At 39.4% G+C, this 22,659-nt stretch overlaps 1 protein-coding gene across 1 annotated transcript in view; it reads right to left on the reverse strand.

Moving 5' to 3' along the window:
- UROC1 (urocanate hydratase 1) overlaps positions 1-22,659 on the reverse strand; it is a 40,406-nt gene that overhangs the window by 1,419 nt on the left and 16,328 nt on the right. Inside the window, exons 9-19 of the mRNA XM_071756004.1 lie at positions 20,390-20,478; positions 19,844-19,906; positions 18,963-19,142; positions 17,661-17,758; positions 17,332-17,404; positions 15,981-16,102; positions 11,532-11,602; positions 10,508-10,606; positions 8,864-8,963; positions 5,952-6,033; positions 813-912 (exon numbers count right to left, since the gene is read on the reverse strand). Of these exons, the coding sequence (XP_071612105.1) occupies positions 813-912; positions 5,952-6,033; positions 8,864-8,963; positions 10,508-10,606; positions 11,532-11,602; positions 15,981-16,102; positions 17,332-17,404; positions 17,661-17,758; positions 18,963-19,142; positions 19,844-19,906; positions 20,390-20,478 (1,077 nt within the window). The remainder of the gene's footprint in view (positions 1-812; positions 913-5,951; positions 6,034-8,863; positions 8,964-10,507; positions 10,607-11,531; positions 11,603-15,980; positions 16,103-17,331; positions 17,405-17,660; positions 17,759-18,962; positions 19,143-19,843; positions 19,907-20,389; positions 20,479-22,659) is intronic.

Raw genomic sequence — 22,659 nt, forward strand, 5'->3', positions numbered from 1 at the left:
TTCTGGAATTCTCTTGAGAAGTAAAACAGAGCAGATCATGCCAGTGTTGGCAAGGAGCTCCCCCAACCCATCAGGTCCTTGTGAAGTTAAGTGACTGAAAACAGGTTTTATCCTGTGATGAGTCTGTGCACCCCTATGTCCTGTTGGTTTAGTTCCTGCAAGTACTGAATCAAAACTTCTCTGCCACTTCAGAATTGGGATCCTAGTCCTAAACCCAGACAGGATCTATCTGGACACCAATGGAGTGCAAAAACTCTAATGGTAGCAAGGGCTGGATGAGCTGGCACTGAACACACCTTTCAAGATGCCTAATCTAGAAAGAAGAGAAAGACTAAAGTTCATATAACTGTTAATTATATAATGTAGACAAATGGCAATGCCAGCATGTCTAACAAAATCATCATAAGCATGCTTCCCTTTCTGCTTAAAAAAATAATAAAAAACATACCGAGATACATGGAAACTACTAGTCTCCAACACATAAAAGTCAGAGAGAGTGTTCCCCACACATTACCAAGGTATTATTCAGCCTCTTTTATTGACTGAAAGTTCTTTGAGGTTGGCTGGGGAAAAAAATTAAACAAACAAACAACCTGTTGACTTTAGCTCATTCTCAATCCACATCATTAAAAGCAGTGAATAGAATGAGTCTGGTCCTGAATATAACAACTCAGATCCCAAAAACTTCTATCTGAGTGCTTATACTCCCCTTCAGTTAAAAAGAAAAGGAGCACTGAAACCTGAGTACCTAAGGAAACACAGCCCCAGAGGAAGGAAGATGTTAAAGTGAATATATAATGAATTTTGCTTACTCCATTGGAAACATCCCAGCTGAGCATCATCTTAGCCCGTTCTTCAGCCTCTGTAGACCCATCCAGAACAAGGCCAAATCCCCCATTGATCGCTTCACCCCTAAAAAAAATATACGTGGAACATAATTAAATCAAAATGATTCAAACCATTCCCATATAATTCAGAGTGAATTTGTTCGGTTGTGCTGGAAAAAGGATAAGAGCATAGAAATGGTGCTGAATAAGAAACACTATCAGTGTTTACACTTACAAAACAAAACAAAAAAGAAATAATTTTCAGAGCAAAAGCCTGATTTCCTGCTCTGCAGCAAACCCATTCCACACTTCTTGTAATCCCCAGCTAGCAGTCAGTATCTGCTTCAACCAGGGGTGCCAAAAATGAAGCTTGCACTGCAGGTCCTGAGGACTGCAAATTATACTGGCTCTAGAAACAAGTAAAGAAAGGTGAACACCATTGATGACCTGGGGAGTTACCTATCTCAGGATATTTTTAAAGGTTAAGCTATTCATGTTCATTACTCTAGAGTCTGCCATATAGATAAGGTCATGAAGAGGACTGCACTTATTGAAGCAGATGGATGGATCTATTTATATTCTCTCAGGACAAATGAGAGAGCATAAGTATTTTATTTTAAAAAAGCATTAACCACCGCTTAATGCACATCTGCCTCGATCATTTCTAAGACAGCCATTCATTTTGTGTGAGATACATTGATGCTTAAAGACATCAGTGCCAACTTTTCAGGAAGCAGACTTATTGGCAAAAGAAAACCGGAAATACGTTAAAACTAACAGGTTATACTTAGGAGAAATATTAGTCTGGTTTTAAAAAGAAAGGGAAAACAGTCAGAGGAAACATCTTGTCTGACTTGCTGAGTCTGCCCTGCTCAAGTTTGTTTCATTACATATGGTGAATAGTGCTGAATGCAGTTGGATAATTATCTGTTTCTGTAGATCTGTGAGAGTTCTGGCATTCCATGTAACTCAGCACCAGCAGCACCTCAGGGACAGGCAGATCACACAACACATGCTATGAAAGACAAATAATGGAAATCCATGGAGGCTGGGTTTCTTCCTCTGTGTTTTACAGTTAATGCAATGAATAAGTTTACAAAATTCACATAGCACAACATCAGACATATCCATGAGTCAGGCAGGAGTTGGGTGTCTTCCAGTCCAGGAACAAATAATTTCTTACTGTGGATTTTCCAGCTGTAACTTGAGCTTCTCAGGAAACGGGGAGCTGAGGCTGTGTTGGAGCCTGATGTCTGCTTTGAACTAGAACTCACATTTCCTCAGTTTCAATGTAATTATGACTTTAGTTCCCTTTCACTTGTTATACCCACTGCCTGGGTGCTAAGTAGGACCCCATCACACAGTTTAGCAAGGTAGAGTTTTTAAAGTTCTAGACCATGGTACCATTCTGTGAATTCCCTCTACCTTACCATTATTAGATGTATCATTATTACAAATACATTTTCTGTTGAAAAAGTTTTCTTGGAACTGACAGTTCTCAGAGCAGAGGATGAATGGGAATGAATCAGTTTCTTATCTTAGCAGGAAAATTTGAAACAGTCATGCTTTCATTTAAGATGTTTGAATATTGTAAGATCTGAATCTTCAAAATAAAACGTTTCTTTTTTATTGACAGTCAGCACTCTTCAGCATGGGCTGAAAACTTAATTCCCAGAATCTTTTTACTGTGTGAAACCTTTCACTAATCCTGCTCTTAGTCTCATTTGGGGATCAAAAAAACCATACAAACATCTGAATTTCTTGAAAATTGTACTTTTTGAATTGCTCATATTGTTACTATCTCCCCCAAAAGAAGGAATCAGACTGGATAACAACAGTACAAAAATAATTATATCAAGACAAGGGCCATTTGCCTCATCAAACTCTGCTGCTTCTGTGTGCAGAGACCAAATTAGCAATATCTTTACTGAGAAATAACCAAGCTAGAGGACACTTATGAACATCAGTGATACAGTGTAATTGGGATGATAGTGCACACACACCTCAAGGCACTGCAGTGGCAATATCAGACAATAAGAAGATCAGACCTCTGGACCAGTGCTTTATAAAGATATTCCGCATGGGAACATCATGTTCTTTCAGTGGCAAAGATTCCCCCTGTGCACAGCATCCCAAAGAGCATCCCTTGAAGCTTAGGCATGAATGGTGAGCATCACCATGATCTCACTTGCAATCCATAAATTCAGAGCCTCTCCATTGATTTCAATGTTGTTACACCAGTGTAATTTGGAATAACTCATCAGAATCTGTTCTACTGTCTAAAAATCACTCATAAATTAAATACCAATGTTTGTTAGGATGGATTTACCAGCAAAACCTCTCACTTTTAAAAGGGAGCTCTGTGCCTTCATTAGCACTGGGTCACATTTTCAGGTAATTAAAGAAACATGTGCCATTTTGACCTAAGCTACCTCCTATAAATTCCAGATGTTTTCTCCTAAGGTGATCAAAGAAAACAAGGCCTCTCTCACAGCCAAGATGTCACACTGTTGACAGAGCAGTTCAATTCTTAAATTGCTCTGCCTTTTTTGTTACTACAAGTTACTCAGGTTCTGTGCTAACATACATTCAAAATGAATAACATTCATTTGCTGTAATTACAGTCAAGACTATGTTAATCTTAAATCCCTCCAACAGCACATGTGATGCAGATTACAGCTAAATAAACATTAATCCTGCTTTTTCCATTTGCCCTACAAGGCTGTAGCACAGAAAAACCCAAGCAGGTAAATGGCACTTCTGCAGCCTTGTAGGGAAGATGGAACAGACCTGCCAGCAATTCCAGGCAAGCCCAGTCTCCACAGGGGGGAATGGCAGCTGAACACAGTGCAATTTCCATCTCTGAATTTCCTAACAGAAATTTACCACTGACAATTTGATTTCTCTGTTATCACATGCATATCTGTTAATAAATAAATACCAGCTGATGACAAGAAGATTTTGCTGGGCACGTGGAGATTTCTTTATTGCAAAGTCAGCTTAATTTTTAGCTCTCTAGAACTAAAATCTGAAGACATGTCTAAAATCTTCCAGGGAAAGAAAGTAATTTGTTATGGCTGAGAGCCTTTTTTGCTTCTTTTATTACCTTTAAATTATTCCTTTCTTTATCCTTAGAAGGCAAAGGTGGGCAGCCCTTTAACCAGCCAGGGTGGTGCTGTGATCAGTTAAGCTGAGCAGAGCTACCCATACTGCTGTGAATTCTGGGGCCTCCCCAGACCACTGCATCTAATGACATGAGACATCTGAGTCTCAGCATGAAGGCTTTTGCAGAGACAGACCTAATTTTCAGGCTCCATGTTTTTACTGAAGCACAGTAATTTAATCACAGAGGGCTGTGATGGCTCCTGAGAACAACATGAGCAGATACTGTCCCTCAGTGACAATTCATTGAGCAGCCATAGGAAATGTCAAAAAGGATAACCAAACCCTGTTCTTCCACTGATAACTTGATTTTTAGTGAATAGCCACATTTGCTAATTTTCTGATGTATCACTTTAACAACAGCACCTCTGCTCTGTTTTGGGGAAGAGCTTCATTTTAATGATGTCACTTCACCTATCAATTAAAAAAATTCCAGCACGGACAGCTCCCGTTTTCCAGAAGTTAGGACAATCTCATCATTCAGCCAATCTCTCCCTGAATTGCTAACAGGGAAACATGCTAGCAGCTAGAAACATGCAGGAGGGATATACGTGCACAGGGAATATGATCAGCTGTACCTGTTGAAGGAAGCATCATCAGTGCACAGAGCATTCATAGAATAAGCAGTTATTTTAGCAATTCTAAATTATAATTATAATCAAAATATTCTAAACATGTAGTGGAAAGTTATTTTCTTTGCTTGCTTTTTGCAAGCAGATATTTTAAAAGTCTAAACTAAGATAAGGCAGTTCAGACAGAACTAGCCTGCTGCTATCTCTGGAGTCTAAGATTGAGATGCTCAGAGTAAGAAGATATTCTGGGATGCATTTTCCATTCAGAGTTATGGAATTTGTGATTAAAGTCATGGCCATGGTGCTTGTTATAACTGAAATTAGTAAAGGCAAAATTTCACCCTATGTTTCTAGTCCCTCAAAAAGCTTTCTTATCCACTGTTCAATTCTGCTCTCATGTACACTCAGTTCAGTAGTTACTTCCCTAGAATCAAAGGAATTAGAGTACAAGAGAGGGAATTCTCCATCTGATTTGAAGGGATATTTTCTAGATACAACTCATCCAGATGAGTAACAATTAAGTATGTTCTGATGTCTCTGAGGATAACATCTGCTACAAGTTGTTTGGCTTGCTGTCCTTGGAATGCTCCAGAGCTGGATGGAAGAGTCAAGTGGGAGGGTTCACTACAGTGCTTAATAGAGGGTTGTGACCCTATTGACTGGGGACACCATCAAATGAAGGCATGACTGTAACAGGCTTTGCTGGACTAACCTGGTTATAAACCTTTGGCAATCCAGAGTAAACCCTTAGTAGTGTATAATCCATATACAATATTTCTTTCATTCTGCTGCTCAGTTTAGGTATTCCTCTTAGTCCTGCATCCTATGTGAAGGTGTTCAGTCCAGTCCTTACTTGGCTGTGGTCTTTTACCCTCCCATGCATTAACAAGGGGAGAAGGACTGGGAGGGTTGCTGGCACCTGAGCTGGTTTGTATCAATAACCTCTCATTGCACTTTAGCACATGAACATTTATTGGGGTCCTAAGGTCACAGATTTAAATGCAGCTTAAGGGGAAACCTAAACATAACCCATCCAGTAACACTTTGGTTGTGGATTTCTGAAGACAAATTTGAAAGCAGAATACATTCAAAAAGACCAGAGCAGACTGTCCTGTTTTGGCAAGTTAAGTTCTTCAAACTCTGTCGTGGCCAATGTTAAAAAAACTTTTTCTAGATATATGGGCATTAATAAAAAGCCTCATTCCACACCACACTTTACCTTATGACACATCTTTGTCTCCAAACTCATCCTTGCCATGATCACAACATTGTATTACTCCAGTAATGCATCTTTTCTACAATTACCCTCTGGTCTCTCCTCCCCACACACATGCACAGTGGTGCTAACAGGATTCAGAGCCCAGCTTTAGAAACAGGAATAAGTTCTTACCAGCCAACTCCACCCCCATTGTGCAATGCAACCCAGGTGGCTCCTCGGAATGAATCTCCTACAAAGTTCTGCACAGCCATGTCTAGGAGGAGAGGAGAAGTGTTATGGCTCTGACATTCTGCATTCAACATTTTGTTGTCCTGCTCACTCCTTCCAGTAACCCCCTGACTCTGGCTGTGGGATGGCAGCGTTGGGGACAGGGTTTACTCACTGCTTCTCTCACAGATACACACTGAACATCTCACTCTTAGAAGAAACACACAAGAGAGATTTTGCTCCCAGTCTTTACCCTTACACAATTTCACCGTGGTTTGTGAGGACCCTGGAACTTTCTGCATTTGTGATCCAATTCCAGCAGCTGGAGAAACCACCACTCCTCAGCTGGGAGATACATCCTCAGGGTGGAGAGAAATACAGACCTCTCCTTTAGGATGCCTTAGTCATGGAAGAACAGGCTGGACATATCTGGGGGGACACCTGGAAAACCACACACTTGGCAGTTCTTCAGAAGCCTCAAGTATCTTCAGATCATCCTGCAGTGTTAATTCAGCCCTGTGCTGAAAGCCAGTCTAGAGATAGAGTTGTACTTTGAGTTGTATTTTGGGAACAAAGCTGGAGTAATATTGGCCTCTGGACATGAAGGAATTTTAACCGTGAACACAAACAGCTGAAATTACACAGAAGGTGGGTTTGTTTTGTTTTGTTAAATAATTTAGCAGACAAATGTAATTTGACTCACATCAAATGCCTGATTTCCACTGAGATGTTCACTGGAATTTGTATATTCACTACAATTTGTGCTAAAGCACATACCCAGAGAGGTGGAAATAGATATACATAGAGAATAAGTGGGCAAAATCTATTGAAAACCTTTGTCAAGATTGAATTCAGGACAGATTTAATTATCACTTGCTATGCTTTTAACACCAAAAAGTAAGAGGCAAACAGCAATATCTCCACCAGCCATATTTCCAAACCCACATTTGTTATGTGTCTGAGAGAAAAATTAGTTTACTTGAGCACTTATCTATGTTAAATCCTGTCAAAAGCCACATTATGACACCTTTTACCTGGCATTATGTCACTTTAACAACCCAATTATCATAATTACAGTGCTGTCAAGAGGAAATGGGAGAGATCAAAACCACCCTATGCTAAAATGTACAGATTTCTTCCTCTGCCACTAGCATTATAGGAGTGGAGGTTGGACAAGGAGCATGGCAAGTGGACTAATGACATAGTGACATGCTGGTCCTTGGCTGCAATAAAGGTCACTAACAGTGCAAATGTCTGTGCTGAAATAAACTTTGCAGACCAACTATGACCCCTGTTTACCAAGGATCAGGCTGAGGTATTTACTCTAAAACAAAATGAATGAGGCAAACACTCTGGAAAATTCCTGTGTGCTAGAGAGGAGCCAATTTCACCTGAACCGGCTCAAATGTGATGTTAAAACAACAGGAAAGAAGGAAGAAAGGAAGAGTTAAGGTGTTCATTCATTACCTCCATTTGGTGAAACAGAACTAGACCTGGTTTCAAAGACCAGTGAAATCAGTGGTCAACAGGCTTTAGATAAGCCCTTGGAGAAGGAAATGGTCCATGGCAATCAAAAAATGCAAAGAAAAGTACACAGCATGATGAGCAATGAGGGTTTAGCAAGCCTTGCTTCTACTGCTTTGCTCTGAGGGCATTGCCTGAGGTTTCCCTATGTTGCTCATCACTTTAAGGGAGACATCACTTTGGATTCCTCTTCTCTGTGCAGCTGCACTATTTTCTCACAGCTTGTTAGGACTGAACATTATTGAAGGCATCTAACCACCTGCCCTATTACAACCAGCCAGTATACTCAAGAAGTGTTGAATTGGGGCTGATAGACACAGCTAAAAGCCTTATTTCATCAGGAAATCCAGTTAAGATAGCAGGGAACTTTTCTCCTTAAAATTGATCCATAATTTTGTTCCATTATGAAGTCCCATAATGGAAGCAATTCAGTATGCTCAGCTACCTCTATCATAATTTCTCCTTCTACAGGAGCTTGCATCCTCCAATCTCAAGCCACTTTGTGACTGTCACCTCATGACATGCAGAAACACTGCTGGGCTAAAGCCATTATCATAATTTCCACTTTATGGATGGAAAATTGAGGAAGGTTTAGGTTAAAAATTGCTTAGTGTTTCACACATTTTTTTCAGGTCTCCAGTCTGATATTTCTTTGGTTTATTTTTCTGAAGCAGCATTTCACAAATTTAAAAGCAGAGTCTTTAGTTAGCTCAGGCCAGATGAACAGAGTTAAAGGCTCTTTTTATACAGCAAATCTACATGGTTTGCCCATAGTCACACTGTAAGTGAGCAGCAAAAGCCTTGGAGTCTAATCCAGTATTCCTGACTTCCATTCCTATTTTTTCACTATCAAAATATGTTCCCCTAAGACCAGAAATGTTCCTTCCAGAAGGCAGGCTGCTTTCTTGAGTCCAAAGGCAAGGAAGTGAAAGCAGCTGTGAATCTCTTTGCTTTAAGCAAAACACTGTTAGAGACCTGACTTTGATTTTGTGGATCACAAGGAAACACAGCTGTAATTCTGCTCAAATCACCTCTTTGAAACAGTGAAGTGCAAAATTAAAATCAAACAGAAGATACAGATCCTGATACAGACTGCTCTTCATTTACATTCAGGTAAATCTGGTGCATCCTCATTGAATTTTCAGCATTGTTCTGGATCCCTCCGATTTAACTAGCTCTACATTCATGTGTGTTGTACTATTAAATCCCACAAAGCTCCTCAGGAAATCTGATTAATTTGGATTAAAGGGTTAAACAAAAACATTTTTTAAATGTTGCACAAGAGTCAAATTTCTCTTTTAAAGCAATTTCCTTGTTTGCCCAGACAGACAAGCTGCAGTTGCTCTGCTGACCTGCACAAAAGGCTGATCCATCATAAATGTTCGACGTTTCTCTGTAAGGACTGTCAGTCCCACTCACATCATGGTGATCTCTGCTGAGGACTACTGGAGCCTGTAAAAACCAAGGACAAGAAAATGGAATCCTTCATGGACTGTCAATGTTAGCAGGGGTGATAATTTGCTGAATTCAACACATTACATCAAACCTCAGCTTTGTCCCCTCTCCCAAACCCCCTCTGTCTGCTACTTATTAGAAAACAGTTGTTCACATAATGCTCATGAAAACCACCATCCTTTCATAACTAAGAACAAGAGTTTGTTTTTATGCCAATGGCATCCCTCAAAGCAAGACAAGGAGAAGATGAGAATCAGTCAGATTATTTTATCTGAGCATTTCTTTGCTGAAATTTCAGACATTTCAGTATGTAAAAATCTTCATACAAAAATGGTTCTTGTTCATGTGGAAAATGAAAATTATCTGTAAGAAGTTTAAGACTTTTTCATTCTTTTGGAAGACTTCAAGAGTAGAAATGACTTAGAAATGGAAATCAGTGATTTCATACAGATTGAACAAGTCCAGTCCTGACCTGGAATTTAACTGTTGGTAAGAATCTAGACCAGCTTGCAGGTCTTCATTATCATCTGCAACACACTAGGTTTACACAAGAATAACTCACTCTTGGCATGCTGTGCTCTGGAATTAGCTGGCTCTGTTTTATGTTGGCAGTGAATTAGAAAATCATTGAAAATAGACATCAGCAGCCAGCTTGCTAGAGGAGGAATGGAGATTTGTAGAAAAGGAAGCAACAAAATCCAAAGGGCCTGGGAGTCCGACCTTGTCAGTCATAGCTGCAAGGGTGTGCTCTGCCTGGTCAGGTTTATTTTTTTTGAGCTAGCAGTGACGTTCATTTTGAATCAACAGCATTTAAAATATTTTAACAAGCATTTTCTGAGTCACAGTAAATAGACCTTTCCTAGATGGAATCCATTCTAGATTTTATTTGGGTTTTCCTCTTTAAAAATGGCAATTGTAAGTCAGCCATAAAAAAAGATGGAGATGAATGACTGACAATGTCTTGGTCAGGTGCTGCTGTACACACAGCAAGTAACAGGTATAATTACTGACTGCTGCCTTCAGGATTTTGGTTCCTCCAGGATGTCACATTGTACACCTACCTAAAACACTCAAAGAACTTAGAGAATACCTATACAATCTTGCCCATAGTATGTGCTTTTACTGCCACCACATATGGTCAGTGAGATTTTACGCAGACAAGTAAAATATTACTAACTATGCATGAGAGTAGCAGTGTTAAGCCTAATGAGTTTCTCCATACTCCCTTGTGTTTTCAGCAAATTGCAGCATGGTTTGTTGTGCTTGTAGGTGCCCAAATAGAAAATAAGGCAGATTCCCAACATGAAATAAAAAGTAGCATATCTTAGAGTTTCTAAACCTGTCCTTCTTGTATTATTGCAAAACTGGTGGCAGGCAGAGAGGAGGGCTGAGCTTTACTACATGCTAACAGAAAACTGGTCCCATGTTACCAGCAGGCTCTCCTGCTCTCACTGGTTGAAGCTTTCTTCTTCCCCACCTGCCACCCCAGTGTCAGATGTTAAACACAATTACTGGACCATATTAAGACAAAAAAGACAAACCTTAATCCTTCCTTTGGAAATTGCTCGATTAATAGCCACAGCTATAGACACACGACCCCTCTGATCCGAATATAAGATCCTAGCTTGGGAGCCAACAACCTGGAAAATAAAAATGCCAGAGTGATAAGGTTTGCTGTGCAAATGGCTTATCTTCAGGCCCCAGATAAAAGGAGTCACTGGAGTGACCCCTTTCCTTCTGTAGGAGAAAGTGCAGATTATTTCTTCGCGAACATACAGCTTCCAGAAAAAAGAAATTAAAATCCCTCTTTGAAGTGAGTTTTATCTCCACTCACACAATCACTGAGATGTTTTTCTGTGTTCATCTGCTACTGTCCAATAAATTCCACTTTTTAAGTCAACCTGATTGCTAGTCTATAATCCCCCTGTCCATAAATCCCTTACCAACAGCTAAGAAGCAGAGGTTTGGAGCTGGTGACAGTAGGCTGGAAAGGAAGGAGAAATCTGGAGAAAAAATATGGCAAAGAACATCTGTCCTGCACAACTATTCTCGTCTCCAGCTTTCACTCCTGGCTTCCAGATGAGAAGAGCACATGTGAGTCCTAGTGTTACCAGTTAACTTCACAGTGAGAGCAAGCCTGCCCTAACAGAAAACCAAAGGATGGATCAGTGGCATCCTGCTTCCCACAGTTCAAAAGGATGGCAGTTCTTTGGCCTCATCACCTGTTCCAAAAAGAGTACTGGGAACTGCAGACCTGAATAGGTTGGTCCAAAGCAATGCCAGGGAGGACATTTTGAATAGAACTTGGAAAGAAAGGTGCTCAGCTATCAATGGGGTGGAGGGTGAATCATGGGCATTCCAGATGTAAGCCTGGATGAATTATTTGAACATTTGCAGATGAAGCAATGAAGGGAAAGAACTTCTTCAGTTCACCCTAAAACTCTGAGAGGCTTAAGTTATCAGCCCTGGGAGTTACACACCTATTCCTTCTTTTCACTACAACATCCAGAAACTGCATTCTGGGCCAGGAGTGGTGGCACGGGCTGAAGGAGGTTGTGCACTTACCAAGCTGTGCCTGCCAGCTTCCCGAATCCAGCGGATGTTGTCGTGGTACTGCTGCTTCACAGATGTGCTCACTTGCAAGAGAAAGCAAGAAAGAAAAGAGGTACTGGAAATGAATGCATCATGTTCTAAATTTAATTCATCTGACAGTACTAGAAAGTCAAATTTTACTCTCAGATGCAAGCACGCATATAAGAAACACTGTATAGATTCCTCTGGGCAGCTGATGCACTAACCAGTACCATGTACTTAGAGGGAGATACGAGATGTCACCCAGGAGACAGCTGGAACAGTAACTCCCATGCAAATTTTTAGAAGCTAAATTAAACCTTGAAATATGGATTACATATACTGCTCATTTTTAGTCACCAGGCTTGCTACCTACCAAAATGCCAAGTCCCTTTCAGAGCCTTTGCTAAATTATTAGCTTTAACAAACCCCGTGACATTGGGTGCTACAGTCCAATCTTGCATCAGTTAGGAAATGAGTGCTTTGAGTCAACCAGCAGAAATTCTCAGAAGCAGCTGGCAGTACATACTTGAGGATAAGTTACACCAATGCTGGGATATAGATTCCTAACACAGCAGTTTCTCTGTACTGAGTGTCAATGTGAATGTTTTTATCCCAAGATAAATCCGAGGTCTCTTATCCTACATACTGAGGCATGTTGTCATGCATTACTATGGAGTACAAACCATAGAATAACTTATGGCATAGCTACTTTATGTGCAAATCCACCTCATATCTTTATGTGTTACCGAAGAAGAAAATTATATATAATGGCTTTATATTCTCCAGCTTCTCCTCATTTATATCTGTGCTGTTCCATCTCAATCAGCCAAACTAAAGAGGAGTAACAATAAAGATATTTGAAGTGAAAGAGAGCAAAATATGGCATGTATCAGGCAGACACATGGTGACCTCAGTACAATCACTTGCCTCCAAAGTCACGGCACCATCTGTGGCAAGTGAGTAAAAAAAGGGAGAGAGGGTATGGAATGGGACAGAAGCATTGTCTTATTGTCTTAATTTTGGGGTCTTTTACAGTTACGGCTTTCCACACAGCCTGAGTGTGAGCTCAGATGAAGTTAATAGGGGCTGAAAAATTACTGCCTGTAAACTTTTTCTCCATGGGCTCAGCAACATCACATTACCTTGTCCTGAGAGACATGGTCTGCTACCAGGGTGCAGCTGGCATTTGCCAGCACCAGTGACTTGCTCATGCAATGGAGTTTCAAGTTAGAATCATTACTGCAGATGCCAAGACAGCATGGCCCCCATAATTTTCCAGATCTCACTCATTTTCAAGGCAAATTATAAGGTACATATAACTTCTGTTTGAAAGTCAGTCTGACTGGAGAAACTGCATGCTGTTAATTTGAAATTGTCTCTGGTAACTAAGTCTTTAGACTACAATCTTTCCACTAGGTAATATGTCAACAGATATGCATGAAAAACTTTAAAAAAAAATTAAAAAAAAAATAAAATAAATAGGGAAAGGCAAGATACTCATATTTAATCGATGATAAAGGGAAATGTAAAATATGCTCATTCCTGCAGAGGCAGGCCTACCACACAGAGCTTAAATGGTCCTGAAAAGACTTGTCAGTGCATTAGGGGTTGGCTCCAAGTGATAGCTTCTCATCTCTGCAATGAGGATTAACATGTCAGCTCTTAGCTTCTCAGGGAGTGAAAGATGAAACATCTGCTAATGCTGTCCTGGTGTAGCATTGTGCTGCCTTAAGCATAAGCTTTAAGGAAGCATCTTCCAGAAGGTAATGGGTAGTATTTACTTAGGTTATTATAGATAAGGAGAGTTTACAGGAGTTACTCTCAAAAACTGAAGAATGAGTTCCTTTCCATTACTTTTAAAAACTTGCTCAGAGAGTACTTACCATATTTTGTACTTCACAGTGCATAGACTTACTTTACTGTCTGTTAAATCTACAGCACAGACCCAGAAGAGACACCAGATGAGATTACTGGCTACAAGGGCACATCTCAGTGCAGCACATCTGTCCCTCCAAGCCAGCTCCAATAAATTGTCATCTTCCCTGTCTTAACTGTGATGTGTCCATAATTTGATTTCACCAGTTATTCCTAGGGAATCTTCCCTTTTATTTAGTCTTGCTTCCTGCAATTAAAAAAATCTGACAGTTCTTTCTAGAGAGACCTTAACTTTATAGAGTAGCTCCATGTGTCTCATTTGCTAAACTGATGTCTCTACCTCCTTGCCCCAACAGAAATATTTTGAAGTCAGGCAAGCTACTGTGTTGCTTTTGATAATTCATCTGCTCTTGTACTTATTTAGGGTTTAAAAGATACTACGAAGCATTGTGTATTCAGAGGAATGGTCTTCACCAACACAGACTGGTTTCCTTTGCTCTTGGGAGATTTGTGCAGTTGTTATGCATCAGCACAGACTACAAAGTACCACAGAGGTTTAAAATCCAAGTTACACTCCAATCAGCATTGCTGCACCTCTCATCCAAAGGCTGACTTAAAAGCTGAGGCACCTTAGGAGTGGAAAGAGATAATAAAACTACATAGGAGTTTTTCAGAGTTTTTGAGGTTTAAGCACAAAAATTCATCTCCAGAGATTAATTCCAGAGAAGAATGTTTAACACTGGACTCAAGGCCAGGTCAAAAGTTTAGACTTGGAATGCAACAGACTTCAGCTCTGTGGAGTTTTCACTCAGCCTTCATAGCAGATTATTTTATAAAATTCAAAGGCAGGTTCAGATTTTACATGTGTATCTGTGTGAGGATAATCAGGGAATCCTGGAATTTGGTCCATGCTCAGGTCCCATAAGAAGTGGACAGCAAGTGGAATACTCAAAGAACATTAATGCAGGAACAGCTGCTTATTTTCTGGCTAGATTCTGTTTTCTTTGCTCTTTGGAATCCTATTCCCACTATCTTGCCAGTTTCAACAGCAAATCCAATAATAGCCTTACCCTTAATCTTGTTTTCAGCTGTTAAAAATTTTTAAATGTAATTTTTCATTTGAACTAAGAATACACATGCAAAAGTTCAGTATCTGTGGAAGAGACTTCTCTCCCCAGCTTTACATTACTGTCCATATAAACACCCACATACTATGGTACACACAGTCACTGATTCTTTTTTCAGTCTTGAAAAAAGATTACTGGAGATTGCAGTACATGGTAGAAAAAATACTGCAAATTTTTGACGAGCAACTAAGCACTGTAGAACTGTATTTCACCCTCCTTTCAATTTAGCCGAGGGATCAGATTTAAAACCATTGAAGTTTCAGTAACCATTGAACAGGGTAGGAGTTTCAAGGTCATTGCATTAAATGCACCTCATGCACCAGTGCTATGCTATAGTGAAGATGACTCTTAAAGAAACTTTAGGAGGACAGAACTAAGGACCTTGCAGGATAAGATCTACTGTTTCAATAATTCATCTCTTGTGAGGAAGAGGAGGCTGGGCATCAACCTTACATTAAAGGAATACAACAGGAGTTTTGTTTCAAATGAGACATACCTGACTGGGGAATGTTCTTTTCAGAAATATCACTTAGATCCTCACAATTTTAACTGTTCCAGAACAAATAGGACAGCTTTCAAAAATATCACACTTCTATTCAATGATGTCTTTCATGAAAAAAGCAACAAATATTTCAATATTACCAGATTAAAAGACCATGTTCTCCTCCCCATGTAATATGCTTTGAATTTGTGATCCATTTCCTTCTGATCCCTTCCTTGATTCTGAGAAGCACAAAGCTCCACTCTCTGAAAACAGAAGAGCAGAGGACTTCAGTGCTAGAGGATACTGATACTCAACTCTTTGAGTCTGCTGTTTAGTTACTGTAAAAGTAGAATAAGAAAGGGAATGCACTAGGGCCTTTCACTGCAGTCTGGGAGATAAAGATCCATTTTTGTTTTGTCTCAGTTCCCATTCATAAACAGGGGAAGAACTAATAGCCCATGCTTGGGGATATGGAAGAGTGAAAGAAAGTGTAATTCCTATATACTAGAGTAGCATACAAAGACATGCAGGTATTTCAGATTGGTTCCACAAGTGCATAGAAACAGCTGTCAACTTCTATTAATAGGTGACAAAAAAGTCAGCCCTCAAATTGTAATCACAAATAAATGACACTGGATGGAGCACCACACCCATAAAGCCTGGATTTCCTGCCTCTAATCTCCTTGTTAGCCTCTTAAAAACCTCCTTGGATTCCAATGCCCCATCCATGAGCTGGGATGAATAACCTCTCCCCATCATGTTTTCACATTTCACACACTGGTTACACTCCTTAACAGGAGTCTGGAGAATACCAAGGTCTCCTGCCCACGTGGAACAGACAAGGGACTGCTTTTCATAGTTACAGCCAAAAACTAACACATGTTTCACAACTCAGTTTCATTTTCTCCCCTCTATAAGCTCTCCCCATGATGGGGGCATGGGATGGTTCCTTACCTCCCTGACGTATTGTGTCTTCCAGCACAGACATGGCAATTGAGTCAGTGGCAGCAAGGTCCTGTGGGTCACCTGAGGTACAAACCCAGCGGAATGGCCCAAATCCCAGGGAAAAAATGTCCCTGGGAAGAGAACATGTTTCATTAAGAGATAGTTGAAATTCTTTCCTTATTTATCCTGGCTGTTAGCAGTGCTTTTCTTTCATTAGCTGGAGACGGAAGAATTTGAAACATTTTAAATGAACTAATCTAAACAGAAGCATCAAGGACCATTAATTAAGAAACAGTGATGTTTCATGCAGCCATGGGCTGGTGTATAAAAATATGGTCAGGCCGGAATTTTGATAGGAATGTTGGACACTTCAATCAAACAAGTGCATCACCAGATAAATGGCAATTTTTCTTTAGTTTCATTAAATATACTCTCCCTGCTTCCTGTTCTCTTCATCCTTACCCCATGATAACTCCAATTGCATCTGCACTACCAGAAAAGTGTAAGTCCTGAACAAGTGCTTCCATCCAGACTCATTTGCTGTCCACATTTTTCACACATGATAGTAAGACACACTTAAATGAATTCCAGAATGTAATCTGCTTGGTGCCTTGCTCCATGTTAAAGCTCTTATTCACATTATATAGGCAAGTTAAACATGAGTCAAAGGCAAAAAGTGTTACAAAATCCTCCCCTCCAACAGATCTCCAGAGCTCAGTTTTTTCTACAAGCAGGATGCACAGCTTAGGTAAGAGGTATAGTTTGAGGCAGCGACTTGGCTATCCTTTTGAGCAGAGCTGCTTAAGAAAAAGTGATGCAACCGAAGAGAAAATGCAGCTGTTCATGTAAGGGAGTGAAGAGTTTTGATTTGGCAGTGGTTTAGCTTACTGGTCACTCATTTGGTGTCTGCTTTCATGGGATCTTCTAATTCTATACAGAATAAAGCTTTACACCAAATTATCAAGGCATTGCCTTTCAGGAAGAAATATAAGCAAAACCTGTGCTGTCAGAGTTTACTTATGTCATTCACATCCATGTCCCTCTAGACTTGGCTGCTCTTTTTTCCTGTACAGAGTTACTCCCTGCATTTTCCTAAGAAAGACAATAGAAAACATGAGCTTGACATTAGAGCTAACAGGACATCTTCCTAAACCACTCTGGGCACTACTGCAGAATGGAAATAAATAAGACTAATTCTGGAATAACACCTGTGTGTTCAATTTTCCTACTGTTACTGTTGACTTAATCATTTACAGTACAGTGCAAGATTTGCACTAAGTTGAATTTCTGTAGTTCTCTCCCCCTGTACAAAGGGAGTCACAAGGCACTCGAATGCTTTATTAAACGTTTCCCAACATACCCCATGATGTGCTGAACATAGGAAGGATATCGAAATTCTGTTTTATTGGCTCCTCTTTTCTCAACATCAGCACCTATGAAATAATTTTAATAGTCAGTGACTTGATGAAGAAAAATGTAAAACCAGATTGCACATGGGTTCCCAGAAGGCTCTACCTCAATCACATGGAAGATCAGGAGTCTCAGAGAAGGAAAGAGAGACTAAAGAGTAAGCATAGCACAGTGGCCAACCATATCCTATCAAAAGATACAGCTGTGAAGACACATACAAGATTGCCATTGTTTCCACTCCAGGGTCTACTCCAGGGTCTAACTCCAGGGTCTACTCACCAGCCCTTTGAGCTTCCAAGAGAAAAGCATTTCCATAATCCCAAAAAAACATGCCCTTATCAGCTAGTCTGTTAATAGCAGCCACATGTCGTCTTAGACTGAAATACAGGAAAAAAAAAAAAAAAAAAAAAAAAAAGTCATTCCTGATATCAATAAAATATTTAAAAGAATAATATCATGAACTCACTAAAAGACATGGGAGTAGGGGGAGGCAGATGAAACTGAAAGACAGAGAGAAATGCAGACAAAAATCCGTAAGATATCAACTGTGACGCTTTCAGTTTCTGTAGCACCTTTTATCCCCAAATTCTGAAGTGATTTACAGTCTTTAAGAGAATATCATTAAAAAGCAGAGAGAGTTGTGTCTTTCAAAGAAATGTAGCCAGTTCTGAGCCTCTTAGAACTCTAGAGAGGTAAATCAATGCCTAAAAAATGAAACTGGATTTTTTAAGGTCATACTTAGCTTGTTAGAAATCAGTCCCTCCCAGGAATTTATCATTCTGACATTTTTGTCTCAGAGTAGTATGATAATGAAGAAACAGGAAAGGTCCTTTTAGGTCCTTCATCCAAAGTCAAATAGATTATATGCCCATATTCTACAGTCCACTGGAAAAAGGTCTCCAGGAGAAATATTCAAGGTGAAAAAAAAACACAGAGTAGAAGCCATAAAGTATCAAAAGTGCCAACTGAGAGCAATAGTGCAGCTTACTGACTTCATTTCACCATTCTTTATTTCCAAATTGCTACACTGATAAAATTTCAATTTGATTTGCAAACCTGTAAATCAGGATTAGCTCCCCAAAATCAAGATGTCAAACAGAACTTACAGCTGCAGCAATCTGGGAGGAGTGATGGACTAAGATTGTCCACCCTTTATATCTTTCCCAAGAAAATGTTGCTGGACACAGCTGGAAGCACAGTAGCCTGAGTGGACTTACCCATTGGTTATTTTATGCTATATTCACTGATCCTAAAACTACTAGTAGACTCTGTGGAATTGAACTTTTCTCAGATTTCTATAACCTAATGCAGTTTAGGAATTTATAGAAGTGAAATAAATCATTCCTCTTCATCTCTCTGATCTTGTAACACTAGAAACTGCTCCTAAAACATTGGGCAAGTGATGTCTGCCAGACTCAGAGTAATAGCTGTATAGGTCAGGAGTTACTAGTACTGTAGCTCTACTTCAGATTTCTACTGAAATGTCAACAAACAGAAACTTCTTGCAGGAAAGACAAGGATCTGCTTACTTGCAGAGCAACTAGATGTAAAGGTTAAAAACAGGTACACCAAGACTTTTACCTCTCTTGTACCAGCGCCTGGAACTTCCCTGGATTGGTGGATAGAAGCTTCTTTGCTTCCTCAAATCCAAGCTGTACAGGGTAGTATCCCCCCCTGAATGGGTTATGGCACGAAGTTTGGTCAGAGCCCAGATCAACCAGCAGCTCTCCTGTTGTGTCCAACTCATGTACCAGCCTTTCCCTGAGGAAGACAATGAGTGGACTTTTCAAACAGAAGCTCTCATTTCCCACTCAAGCCCCTCTTTCAAGTGAGCTTCATCCATCCCAAGAGGTTTTACACATTAATATAATGTCTTTGGCAGGCTAAGTGTTTGTTTTAGCAGCCAGGAGATGGGCAATGATTGTGAAAAGGATTTAGATTCAACTTTTATACCTCACATTTACCTTTGCAGGAATGCTGACAGATGATTCAGATAGCACTGTGACAAACCAGTCGTATCGGTCAGTCTCAGCCCTTGGTATTATGGAGTGACAGCAAGGTTTACCATTGGATAAAGCCTCAAGAGTGCCTGAATTTCTATACATCATTGGATTATTTTGGTTCAATCAATACCTCAATACTTCTATTCTTGACTGAAGTCAAAGACATTTTTTTGCTCTCCAGTTAGTGAAAGGTCAGAAGGATAAGGATAAATCATTTCTTCATCCAAGGAAGAATCTTAGAGATTTCTTCCCCTGAGAAATTTATTGTTTCAAAAGAAAAGGAGAAGATGCATGGGGTATAAAGACCCTTCTTTTGACAATATCATTTTCCACAAAAATCTAGAGTGATGAACTCAGTACTAGGTCTAATTCCTCTTCTCTTTCAAGTTTGGGGAATAATTCCAGGTTGACTAGCAAGCAAGGGCATTAATATATCCATTATCCATACATACTACTTACCATAAATCTACCACATTCCCATGGTAACCCAAACTAAGGGCAATTTTATCCTTTCTTGCCTCTCTAGAATAGAACAAAAAGGTTGGTTGAAAAAAATGTACCTCAGGTAATTATATCTTGCAATGTGCAAATCACACAGAGTAAAATCCAGAAAAAAAGGCTATATGTGGCTTCCAACACACATCTAGGCAACAAATCTTTCCACCTTTATGTAATTGTTAATCACCAATTCCAGAGATCTTGAGTGGTGCCTGAGATGTAACATTATTTGTAATTGCTCTGTGAATATTCATGAAACTGAATGAAGACACATTTAACATAAATAAATGATATGAAGCATTAGTAGTGGCTTGCAGTAAGCATTGGCAGTCACTAATAATGACTACTGCTGTTCAGAAGGATGGATTCACATTCAAAAGCAGACCCAGAATAAGAAGTGTCCTTCAACCCCTTCTGTATGGACTCTGAAATGGTACAATGCAGAAAAATGTGAAGTGAGGGTTTGGAAGCAGAGAGAAACTCACTGAATTATGTTGCAATTCGTACCTCAGACGAGCAATGCAATGGTCCAGGTTGTTAGAGATTTCCATCAGCCACCCCTGCTTGTGACGTTTCAAAAGTGCTGCTTCATCAACCTAAAAGAAATAGCAAGGATCTTAAAACTCCTGTTTCCCCTATCCTGTCACCTTTAGCTTTAGTTTTCCTACTAAACTGCAAGGAAAAATGGTAAGGAAGTAAAGGGAATAGTCCTGCCTTGGCAGTCATGCAGTGATTGTTCAAATACTTACATTCCCCCACTGATTTTTTTTTTTTTTTTTTTTTTTTTTTTTTTTTTTTTTTTTTTTTTTTTTACACCTTCTGATCTCTTTTACTCCAGGCTCAAAACAAGAAACCCAGACTTTTCACACATCATTTCCCAAAATATTTTACAAACTAAAAATTACCTTTAAAGTTGTACAAGACATAGTATTTTCCCAATAATTTTAATGTCTTGTGTCTTTTGATGAGTATATTGAAAAAATAACCCCCCCCCAAAATGTTTCAAATTTATTTTTCAAATCTGACTATTCTCTGTGAAAACAAAATTTCTATTTAATTGAGGAAATATTTTCTTTCATCAGCTCAGAAATAGACATTTCTGCCAGACTAGCCCAGACAAAGCAATGGCTTGTGGAATAAAGCTAACCATCACTTGTGTTCTCAAATACTGGTTACAATTCTCAACCAAATATGGAAAAGAAAAGAGGAAAGAATTTTCTTGTCTCAGCTGGCTAATCCCTCTGAATAAATGGAATGGATAAAAACAAAACTACATCTTTAATTCCCTCTTGTTTGAACTTTGAAGCTCCAAAGAAGCTCAGTCCCATATCTCTCCTCTGGGCTTGTCTGTGTGTGTCAGTGTGTATATGCATAAGAGATGTGGATAAAAAAATAAAGAAGAACAGACAAACTGTGGAAGCTTTATCACAGATTCCATATTAATGGTTCAGTGTACAGACTTCTGCATCATTAAGGCTTTTACAATAAGCTATCAGTGGCAGAAGTAGCAAAGTAGCAAGCAGCAAAATTAATTCAAGGCAATTTTCTGTGGTAGCAGTGGATTTAAACAGTCAGGTAGTGTGTGGCCATAAGAACCCATAACCTGAGTATCCCCTAGGATTTCATTAAAGCCTTTTTACTTATCTATAATCAACCCCATGATTTTCATTCTCTTATTTCTCATTAACAAGGTATTTATATGTAAATTAAATAAATTCTGTATTCTGGAGTCGCTTGAACACCAGGAAACCTTTTCTCATGGTAAGAATAATTAGGAAGGAAACCTCCCATCATTTCCCACATCAGCAATAAAAACTATCCTTCCAAAACCTCAGATGATGACAATTTCTGTGTCAATACCAATGAAATTATTCAATAAAGTCAGGTGCCATGGCAGACAGCTTCTTTGGGAGTAATTTAAATCAGCACAGGAGGAAAGATATTAAATGGTCTGTATGAATTACAGAAATTGGGTTCATTTAAAACTCAGCATAGCACAGATTGCATCTAATTAAATCTGCTACCACCTCCTACATATTTTACTTCAGCCGTCTCTGGCAGTTTTCACCTTTCCCTGACTTGCCAGCATGTTGAGGAAAGCTGACTTCCTTTGAGGTACACTTCAAAGATATGCTCATTTCTTAATCAGCAGCTCAGTAGTTTAGCAAATTGCACAAAGATGATGAGCTGATGTCACTTCTAGAGTAACCCCAGAGAGCTCTCCCTGTCCCTCCACACAATTATTTCATAAAGTTACAATCTGCTTCATGTCAAACAGAAGAGGTGAACAACCTGCACCATTAATCCCTTCTGTCTGAGCTTCGGAAGCCTTGGCTGATAAAATGACATCCCTTGCACAATTCATTGATGTAATTTGCATAAAGAGTTCCTCAAATAAAGAATATGTACCTATATAAAGCTCTCCACATGTGCTCTTGAGACTCATTTCCAACAAAGACCATCTCACAGGAGATAAAAACCAGGCAATATTTAGTCTCCTGAACAAAATTATTTGCAGCCATGGAGATGAAAAGGACAAAGGACAGCTGTGAATGGCAGTCACTGAAATCTTTCCTTTGTATTCTAGCATTTGACAGACCACAATGACAGAGTAGAAGTCTGAATAAAGATAATTAATTCAACAATTTATTCAATAATAAATTGAATACATTTATTTCATCTGCAGGAAGTGTCAGATGAAATATCAAATACATGGAAGTCGTGTGCTAAGAAAAACTTTTGCACCATCATTGTAAAACAGATGTAACCCTAGCCTG

Source organism: Heliangelus exortis, chromosome 12 (genome assembly GCF_036169615.1).
Source record: "Heliangelus exortis chromosome 12, bHelExo1.hap1, whole genome shotgun sequence".
Lineage (NCBI taxonomy): Eukaryota > Metazoa > Chordata > Aves > Apodiformes > Trochilidae > Heliangelus > Heliangelus exortis.